Source organism: Coffea eugenioides, chromosome 6, assembly GCF_003713205.1.
Source record: "Coffea eugenioides isolate CCC68of chromosome 6, Ceug_1.0, whole genome shotgun sequence".
NCBI lineage: Eukaryota > Viridiplantae > Streptophyta > Magnoliopsida > Gentianales > Rubiaceae > Coffea > Coffea eugenioides.
The window spans coordinates 8,923,277-8,933,660 of NC_040040.1; the positions used below are offsets into that span (position 1 = coordinate 8,923,277).

Below are 10,384 nucleotides of genomic sequence, written 5' to 3' on the forward strand. Positions count from 1 at the left end.
CAAATATATACTATGCCTTTTTCAAAATTGGTTTTCTTCGGACAATCAATTGAACTAGCGCACATTTCAATAGCACCATTGTCACAAAGAAAAGCGTATGGACTGGACCTGTAGAACACATGCCAAATGTAAGGAAGTTGAGTACCAAACGAGCATTTTCAGGTTCTTTATTTAGTCGTACCAAACGATTTCAGACTTTATTCAAACAGTTGTATACCATCCCGTATTGTTGTTTCTTTATTTGAGAACTCCCTTGATTCCACTTCCTGTGAATTGGACATCAAGATAATTCGAGACAACAACGCAACATTCTTTCTCCTTACTCTTTAACGGTTATCATTTCAAACATCAAAAAAAGTGTGAAATGATATTTAAAAAAAAAAAAGGAACAGAAATTCTTTTTGCTTGTTTCCATCGCTAAATAAACAATGATCAACAATTAATGCTCACCCGAAGTTTTGATACAATGTCTGATACTAAATACCACGTATAGTTTTCCCTCTCTCTCTCTCTCTCTCTCTCTCTCGCTCTCTCTCTCTTTTTTTTTTTTTGTTTGTGGGTTGACGTGTAACAAAAAATCCTGATACAACAATCCTGTTATGTGCTGTCAGTTGCATATTTACACGTATTGGAATCCTTTCAAGATACTATGGAGAACTTAAGGCAGTATTGTCCGAATGGCTGTAGAATTTTCATCAGTTGCATCTGGCCTGGAAGACTTCAGTGCTGGTATAGAGTTGTTTCCTCGCTTCTGCCTGTATGAGCCCTGAAGAGTAGCATAATTATTTCATGGGGCAAATCGTCAAAGGATGTTTTTGTGACTTCTCTTTCGTTCTTTTTTCTTTTGACTTGAACTGATCACACTGGTGATTCAGTTGCTTGCCTGCTTTTCCATATAATTGGTGCTACAACCATCCATACTGCAAAATAAATACGGATAGTTCAACATGTTAATGGTAAGGTCTTTATTCATGCAATGGGAGGTAAAAGCTACATACTTTCATCATACAAGGGTAAAGCTACGGGTCATGGTACTTTATAAGAGATGATCCAACTGTTCCTAAATAGAGATAATTCAGGACTGACTTTTGGTTTAGGCACTTACTGTAGACACAAGCAGCTAGCCATTCGTTTACTATCCTCACCCAACTGCTGGTCCAACCCACATCAATAGTCCATCTACACAGTGCAAATAGGTTGTCAGCAGGTAGCAGCTAAATCTTGGCAGATAGCAATTTTCTCCACATGTAGTCACTCATCAGCACATTCTTTTTTTTTTTTTTTGGGTCCAGCACATTCTTCATGCAATTTTTAGTCTAGAAGCAACTTGATCAAGTGCACAGTAAATACATATTTAGGGAGCCCTTCTTGCAATTTTAATTGTTCCTGGCATGCATTTGAATACCACAAGTTAAACATGCTTTCTGTTTTAGCTAACAAAAACCTTATTACTAGAAATTGGAAGGTTTTTTTGCTTAAGTGTCTCCAGATCTTGCACCATTCACAGTCTTTGAAAGCTTTTGGGATATCCAGATAGAAGACAGAGAGATGTAGGAAGATGCAGAACCTTACTTTTTCATGGAGTGATGAGTGTTCCAACCAATTAGAAGCATGGCAAAGTACATGGCTCCAGTTGCAAAAACAAAATGAAAAAACGCATAGCCATATGGAACATCGTCTTTCTCTGCCTCATCCTTCCTGAACTGCAAAATTTTGTTGTCAGATATAGTTTGCCTCAGTTTATTAATTAATTGAAGTAAGTTTGAGTGAGAAAAACCTGAAAACATTTTGAGTCAATGCCAGTTGAAAATGTAGCTATTACAATTGCGAGGACTGCGACAATAAAGCTCTGCAAAATGAGAAACTCAATTGTTAGGGGAATAAAGGAGGAAATAAACGCATTAAAATCATCTTTTTAGCATAACAATTGTAGCAGAAACTCTTTACAGATATAAGACTTGAAAAAACTAGAGGTTCATCAGCAAGGATTTTCTTCAAATTCTGCTACTTGGGTTCTCAGATGGGAGAGGAGATGAATTTTGCTTGGATTTTTAATAAATAGCAAATATTATTTCATGAAAGGATCAAAATTTTCGCGTAGTTGAGGAGTAAATTAATCCTACTATTGAAATCTTTCTAGATGTTCAGATCTGCTCAAATGACACAACCAGCACGTATTGGTTTGCAGCCTCTAGCTTCTTAATAATTGTTGTGAAGATTCATTTCAGTTCTAAATACTTACTATAATGGTGAGCCAGTCTCCTTTTATTGCAGTTTCCGCTTTTCTAATGCATTTTTCTTCCGGTGGTTCACTGCAACAGGAGAATAATGTTCAGTTCGTCAGAGGTGTAATACTAGAAACAAGATCGATGAAAATCTTCTGTATATTACATTATGAAGAAATTTCTAAGCGCTTGCTAGAGCTGAAGCATGAATTAGAACATTGGATATCTTGCAAAGCCAGCATAGCAAGTTTTTACCATTTTGCAATGGGTAAAGAGCAAGAACAGTATAAGAACACATGCTATTCCGTGCCCCTATTTGGAAGCCAGCAATTTGAAGAAGGATGCAAAAAGTTAAAGAAAATTGTCAAGTGGTTATTACTTATAACATACCTCCTAATGGCCGACCAGCAGAGGAACACCACATACAACCCCATAAGTCCTGGAGTCAAAAAGCCCGCGTTTATCTGTTTCGTAGAGCACACATGATTTAAGTAGTGAATGGTTATTGAACAAGAATAATTTGAAGGATAGAACAATAACAGTATCTTACTTTGGGGTGGAGAGAGACACTGGTCATGAGCTGGAGAAGTACTAGTGTCCAGGTGATGAAGAAAATGTTAAGTAGGCAGGACGGTTCTGGAGTATACCAAATGTACATCAAAATGATCCCAATTATGCAAACGACATATGCTGTTGTTGCAAGTAACATAATGTGGATTTGGCTGTGCAACAACATCAATAATTTTCCATTAGATCTTATATTAAAATCTCATTAGATTAATGACCCCATGATGTAGCATGACACAGTTGTGACCAGAGTAAAGCATGCCTAATTCCAAATGTGACACTCAGTTTTTGTGGATGCATCTGCACAAAGAAGTAACGTACCATCTATCTGAATACTTTTCAGATTGGCAACAATCATTTAGCCATGTAATAAAACTGATTATACTGATTAGCTGGATTAGCAAAAATACCCTGCATAATAAATCAGAGAAAATTAGCGTCACCATAGATGTTGCAGAATATGTCAGTTTATCGCAAAGTTGACTCAGATTTCATAGGAAGCTATTTGGCAGAAAAACGTACCCAGCACCAAAATGTGCAACTTCCCCTGCCAAATGTACAGTAATTAAACATGAAGTTACAAATTTATGGAACCAAAATAAGTTTTTATGATGAGATACTTTAGAATAAGGAAATTAAAGTTTTTATTTCAGGAAATGCTCACCATAAAGTGAAATGACCTCAGCAGGAAGTAGAAAAGGCAGGATAATCAGCATCATCATCATGAAGATCTTAGCAGACCACCAACCAGAATGCCAGAACTCTCTACGCTCGTTTAACTTTGAAGTACCAGCAGTAGAGAGAAACATTACAAAGTAGAACATCTTAAAGTGGTGTCAAGGCTACCATTAGGCTAAGAGAACAGGCATAAAGATTATCACAAACAAGTGAAGATTGGTTTTAATTCAACATCTCCACAAGTAAAGTTGTGCACTCGTTGAAACATTGATTTACTCAATAGAACCTCCAATTAAGGGCTTTAGAAGCCGCAATAGGAAGAGGATCTTGAATGAGAGTAATAGGTGCCAATACATGCACCAATTTCTGCATTGTAAAGGTGGATAGCCTAATCTGTGAACTTATTGCTTACTACCTGTTCCTGGTACATTCTCTTTAAGTCTCTTTTCTATCCTGAAGAACCTTCCACGTCCAATTGAAAGGTTGTGTATTGCGAAATTAAAGCTAAAAAGATTGCCATTTATCCAATAGAAGTAACTAAGCAGATTATCTGTCAGGAACCTTATTACTCCTTATGCAAGTAGCCTCTGTTATCTAATGAACAAAACTCCCCAAAGAATACGGACTTAAAAAAGGATACAAAGCATCCCATGCTCACTCTCAATACTCCTTCTGCTCCTAAACAATCTTTCCCTCCCTCGCATTCTTTCAGTCCTGCAGTTACATAGAACATGTTAGCCTGCACAATTTGGTTGAATATTAATCTTACTGGAGACGATCTGAAAGTAATGGCAGAATGTGTTATGGGTTGCAGGCTTTTCCATCTCTATGTGTAACGCTTAGGCAAACACTACATCTTTGGCATAAAATGAAAGACAGAGAAGAAGGTACTACTACAGCCACTTGAGACAATGTAGAAAAGGAATTATAGATTGAAGAATCCAGACGTCTTACTCCGCATTTCTGCCAGTACACTGTGGCCATAATCACGAACAGCCCATGCAAGCAAATTTGCAACAAGGAATATCAAGCCATAGACATATCTAGCCATCCAAGGATTGGAACCATGGCAGAATTGACTAAACCAAGAGCCCTCCACAAGCTTGGCATACCTATCCTTGATGCTTTTTGTTGTGCCCTCCATCTCAACTTTGACACTTGGCAAAGAGTTTGTCATTGCACAAAGCATGAATGGAGAAGCCAGAAACAAATTGTTGAATTTATTCCATCAGTTGATCTTCTTCGCCTGCAATGGCAACCAATGTTTTTGCATGACAGTGGGAAACTCGAAAAACAATATGGTGTCCCAGCCAAGTGGGGCAAAGTTCACGAATACTGAATGACTAGTCATACACGTCAAAGGACAAAACTGCCAAGATGAGAAACTGCGATATTTACATTATTGTTTTTGGGTGAAAGAAAATTCTCTTAAACATGAAATCTACAATCCGGCTATAGTGTCCGCCGCCAAAGATAAAGGTTCAAGAAAAGTTACTTTTAGGCTGCAGAAGAGGAAAATTACACGGAAGTCTATTCTAAGTGGCGAAAATTTTGGAGTTAAGCATAGCAGCGAGAGAAGCTCATGTTCAACAATCGGTCGGTCGTATGTAACCAAGTGTAGAACGTAATTGTTGATTCAGCCGGTTAAGGTCGATCTATGACCTAAATCAAAGCTAGATCAAAATGCAAAATGGTCAAACAAAATTTGACCTCTCCTAATTCCTAATACTAGCGCTTATTTCTTTCATTAACAAGTTACGCAATTACTCAACAAGGAATGAGCAGGTTTAAATCAAATGGGACCTTTAAAACATTGACCAACCAAAGGATGAGATTGAAATTTTTTGCCCTCAGGCCTCAACCGTCTGTCTAATTCACAAAAGTTTTATGCTAACGCCTAATTCCTAACTCACTTTCTTATGGCAATGGACAACTCATAAAAACATGAGACGAGTAACGCCTAATTATAACAACTTATAATTACATAACGCCTAATTCCTAACGTCTTATAATTCCATCTTATCTTTAAAAGGTAAATACTAATCCAAAGAGTAACATGTTGTGCAGTACCCAAAATGCCCGACTTTCCGGAGGCGTGCGTGTTCGAGTTTTCATCCACCTAAAAGAGCACCACGCAGTAGTAATACATTTCCCAACTGTTTCTGCTTCCTTTCTATGACGTCTACTTGTCTTCTTCTACCTCCAGACCTAGCTCAAAAAAGCCCATAAACTAAAATTTTTTTTTTTTTGACCATTATTTTGCAGGGAGGGCATTCATGATTATCATGCTTAATTCGCACCTCCATGAAAACAATCCCTTGCATTTTTAATAGTGCACAGCCGAAGCATGCGTCTATCTCATAAATAACAAGAGATTTTTTTTTTTTTTTTAAAACGAAAGCTGTTTGAAACTTTATGGATATAGTAGGTAAAATTGGAGTTTTTTTAAGAAAAAAAATAGGACGAGAAAAGGATGTGGAATCAGAGTAAACATGGAATTTTAGGAAATGGACCAATGGTGTGGCTAATTTGCCAATACAAATTAAATATGAATGAAGAAATGTCGAATTCCACCTTTTTTTTTCCTTACTTTTTCTGATGAAGCGATTTCTTGGGGTGGTGTTTTTAATTTCTAAAGTCTGCATGCGGCTGTCAGAAGACAATAATCCGTCCAAGCAAATTAAGCAGAGAACAGGGAGATAAATTTAGTGCCCGTATTGCTTGGATTGTCGCCAAAGGCAAGAATCAACGACTAAATTGAGGGGGGAAAAAAGAAAAAAGAAAAAAGAAAAAAAAAGAAAGAAAGCAGAAGAACAGTGTAGAAAAAATGGCTGTGAAAGATAAATCATGCAGCGCAGAAAAAATAAAGCACAAGAACCGTTGGAACCAGTGACGAAGATCAAATCCATTGGCAAACGTACCTGAGGAGGAGGAGAGGAATTTGGACGAAGCTCTTCAGAAATACGACTAGTGTAATAAATTTGATGATCCCAAAAAAAAAATGAATCAAAAGAATACTTGTTGATCAAGCGCTACTACATAGAAACGAGGAATTGATCGACAGCCACCCCCTTTTTTCTTACGCTCTATCTCTCTCTACATATCTCTTTCCGTATCTTTTTGGCACCGGCGTTGAATCAATACATGGAAAGAGAGATAGAGATGACAGAGAGACTAATTCCCACGATTACTAATTATTTTTGAGCTCTTTTTCTTCACTTTTGTCATTCTCTTGTCTCCAAACTGTACATAAAAAGGAGAAAAAGAGGCGTAGGAAGAGAATGTGGGGGTCTGGCTTTGTTAACGTTGGGTGGCAGAACTCAGAAGAGAAGAGTAGAATTGTTGTTTTCTTTTCTGTTTCCCGCCGAAGGCTTTATATTATATTATGTGGTGCTGTGCAGTGCGGGGGTCTGTCTGACTTCTGAGGACTCTTTAACTGATGAATTTTGGTGGCCGATGGATCGTTGTATCTTACAAGGCTTAAATTACTTTAGCCAGACACTACTGCTTCCACTTTTCCATATCCGCAATAATGATAAATGCTTCACTGCACCACCTATCACAACTGTTTCATGCGTTCAAGCATCATCCTGCTTGAACCCTTTTTTTTTGGTCGACCCTTTTTCCAATTCGCATGCTATATTAGCATGAAACTATCACCATTATTATTAATTATTAGCACTCATTGTTGTTATTATTGTTCCACCATTTTGTTTTTTTTTTTTTTTTCCTTTTCGTTTCTTTCTGATTAGATCGCTTCGGAGAATAAAATGAAGAAGGTTCTTGTTTTGTTTTCAGAAAAACTATTTCCACTTTGAATGCGTTCATGTTTAAAGTAAGAAATAAATGTTTTTACTCTACAGACTTATGGGATAACATACAGAAACAATTTGCAGAGGTGCAAATTAATGGAGGAAAAAATACTTTAAAATTGTCACGAGAATTTAATGAGTAGTTTAGAGTTAGGCGGGAGATTCAACAGGGTCATTTGCCTGAATTATTTCCAAATAAATGTAATTGTTAAGATGCTTTACAGTAGCAGTATATTTCATGTCTATACTTTTTTTTTTTTTTTTTGTGGCCCAGTAAGTAGTACTTGGCAAAACATTTATTACTTTTGTCCTGTGGCATGTACAGTAGTTGAAGCATGGGCCTAAAAGCATAAAGCTCCCAAAGCAAATGATTAAAAGGAAGTGTGGATGGTATTATAACTTCAACAATTAGCAATAATTGTCACTTGACTTTAATGACTGTGTGCGGGTCATGTGCCAAACACTAAAAAAGGTTGCTTCCTGCTTCAATCCAATTCTCAACAACATCCCATTTTTACTTTTAGCCTTTAAGGTAAGACACTACTGAATCACTCTGTAGAATGGGGTGGGGGGTAAAACTTAACAGCAGGTGGATTCAACAGCAATCCAGCACAAACAGCGGGGATTCTGGTTATGAAAAGGAGCAAAATCACTTGGGTTTCTGTGAATTTTAACGCATGAGGATTCTTTCAATCATTCTTGCAAATAGGAGGAGTACTGCTACTGTTAATTATGCATGATGAATAATGATGGGATGTTTACCGCTTACCAAGCCACAGCAATAATGGATGGTGGCCTGGTGATTATCCTTTATATATGCTTGCTGTTACTGTGGCTGTCAATATAATCCTACCTCCCCAATTTGTGCTTCTGATCTCCAGTCTCCCTCCTCCTTCAAGGTTCAACAAGCAATATCAGAAAAGCAAAAGCCAAATATACATCATTATGCCCTTTAAAAATGGTTTGTGTAATGAATGCCGATTATCAGTTGAACCAGCATAAAAGTTAAATAGCACCACCATTTTCCTCGGCAAGGCATAGGAAAAATGCTGCTCCGCTCTATTTTCCTAAAGAAAAACACATATAGAAGAGAAATCATATTCACAAGGAGTTTCCATAAATTTACAACTGCGTTATCTTAATTCCCCCGGCGTCGCAAATAACAGCATGGTTAAACTAGTTATTAGCAGTGGCTAATGGGATATTCTGATTCTTCAAACGCAAGGCTAAAAATCGTGCCAAACTATAGCATTGCAGCCGTTCAAGAAGTTGGAGACGTGGGAATATTGTAGGCTAAATGTCGTGCCAAACTATAACATTGCACCTGTTCAAGAAGTTTCTTTGCTCGAGAACTTCCTTGATTCCACTTTCTGCGAAAATGGGCATCAAGATGATGCAAGAAAACAACACAACATTATTCTTTCACCGTACTCTTAACGTGTATTATTCCAAACAAATGGGAGGAGGAAAAGATCTAACAGTAAAATAAGATATGCAAAATGCAAATAGATGGAATCTTCATTATCTATTTTCTTTGTTAAGTTGTCGTCAAAAGGGATCATGTGCTTTCACATGTTCCCTACTACAATTCCTTGCAAAAAAGTAACACTGATACTCATTATACTTTGAGATTTTCAGTCCATTAACGTAAAATAAGGAGGAGCCATTGCCCCATCTTAATGAGCTTTAACTAAAGCTGCAATTTGTTAGCCTTAGAAAGGAAGAGAAAATTAAAACCTAGTACTGTGTTCTCTGTGTGTGTGCGTGTTTTTTTCCCCAGTTTAATTTGAGTACAGTTTCTTCTTTTTTTTTTTTTTGGCCCCTTTCCCCAGCTGCCCATGGACTCCTGTCCCTAGGTTTGTCTTCAATTACGAGGCATTGCTTTACAGTTTACACTAGCGGCTGAAGTCTAAACGCATATCACAATTGCGGTATCTGGGTCAAGCAGACAAGAACCAGGATTTTTCCTGTCGAACCAATGGACCTCCGAATTCTACCAGAAAATCAGAAATTGGGATCACCAAAAATTGCACTCATGTGTGCCTGTAAATTCATTTGTTCAGGATTTTCTACTCCACACAGATCTGATCTGAGCAATAGGAGCAAAAACTCATTACGAGGCCGCCCATAATTCACAAGCCCATTTCTCTTCAGTATGTCCACACTCCACAGGATTCCTTTATCGATTTCTTTCAGATAGTAGTAGTGTTTGTTTGCCAGAAAAATTAAAGAATTAGCAAATTTATGAGACCCACCATCTAAAATTTTCTTGTGATCGTTCATTTTTCTATAAAACTTTTCCTGCAGAAATCGATAGGAAAGTTAGTCACAGAAAGTTTCAACTAATTAGATTTCTTTTACAAATCCATTTTTTTTTCTAAACTATTTCCTCCCTTCTAAACTTCTATATAAATTAGAACATATTACAATTTACAATTCAAGAAATCCACTCATAGTGGGACATTATATTCTTATTTTAATAATTAATGAATTAGTAATTTGTTGAATTTTATGCTGCTTTTTATGTCTATATACTTGTGGTGGAAAAATTAATTTTCTTTTCCTTTACCTTGCTTTATTTCACTTTTCTCATGACACACTTTCTTACACAACTTTTCCATCAAACAAACATAGCCTCATTTTTTTTCTCTTCTGCGTGTAAAGAATAGATTTCCTTCATGTTTGCTTGTTTCCTTTTCCCTTTCCGTTTAGTTTGGGATCATTATTTATCACCAACGTTTGTGACAAGTCAGAAGAACAGCTAAAATGTGTGATCGTGAAAATTGGGAAACAGAAATCCTTGATGATAGTAGAAATGTTAATTCTAGTAGTTGTTCCGTGGCACAAGTTGTTGGGCCTTCTCAAGTCATCGCCTCATCATCCATCACACTTGGACTCCTCATCGAAAATGGCCTTTCTGCTCCAACCGAAGGCTAGAGCAATTTGGTCACAAACCATAACGTCTCCTACTCCATTTCCCTGTCCAGCCTTTTAAAGGGACAAAAATTTGGATAGATTCGATCTTACAGATTTAGTAATTTAAATTTTGCCGCACAAATAATATTTGAGTTGCTGAGATAATGTGACAAATTTTAAATCACT

The 10,384-nt window shown here is 37.0% G+C and overlaps 1 protein-coding gene across 4 annotated transcripts; it reads right to left on the minus strand.

Moving 5' to 3' along the window:
• Positions 1-386: 386 nt before the first annotated feature.
• On the minus strand, positions 387-6,789 carry LOC113775165 (probable serine incorporator). 4 transcript variants are annotated; one of them, XM_027319924.1, is made up of 13 exons: positions 6,392-6,789; positions 4,425-4,716; positions 4,111-4,184; positions 3,457-3,616; positions 3,315-3,339; positions 3,114-3,203; positions 2,776-2,947; positions 2,616-2,689; positions 2,243-2,312; positions 1,778-1,849; positions 1,573-1,703; positions 1,106-1,179; positions 387-920 (listed from the first exon to the last, which is right to left on the minus strand). In XM_027319924.1, the coding sequence occupies exons 2-13, from the start codon at positions 4,657-4,659 to the stop codon at positions 859-861; spliced, it is 1,239 nt and encodes a 412-aa protein (XP_027175725.1). In that variant the 5' UTR covers positions 4,660-4,716; positions 6,392-6,789; the 3' UTR covers positions 387-858. The 4 variants fall into 4 exon arrangements, with proteins under 4 accessions (XP_027175725.1, XP_027175726.1, XP_027175727.1 ...); XM_027319925.1 differs by lacking the exon at positions 6,392-6,789 and adding an exon at positions 5,541-5,602; XM_027319926.1 differs by lacking the exons at positions 387-920; positions 1,106-1,179 and adding an exon at positions 1,186-1,386.
• Positions 6,790-10,384: the final 3,595 nt, after the last annotated feature.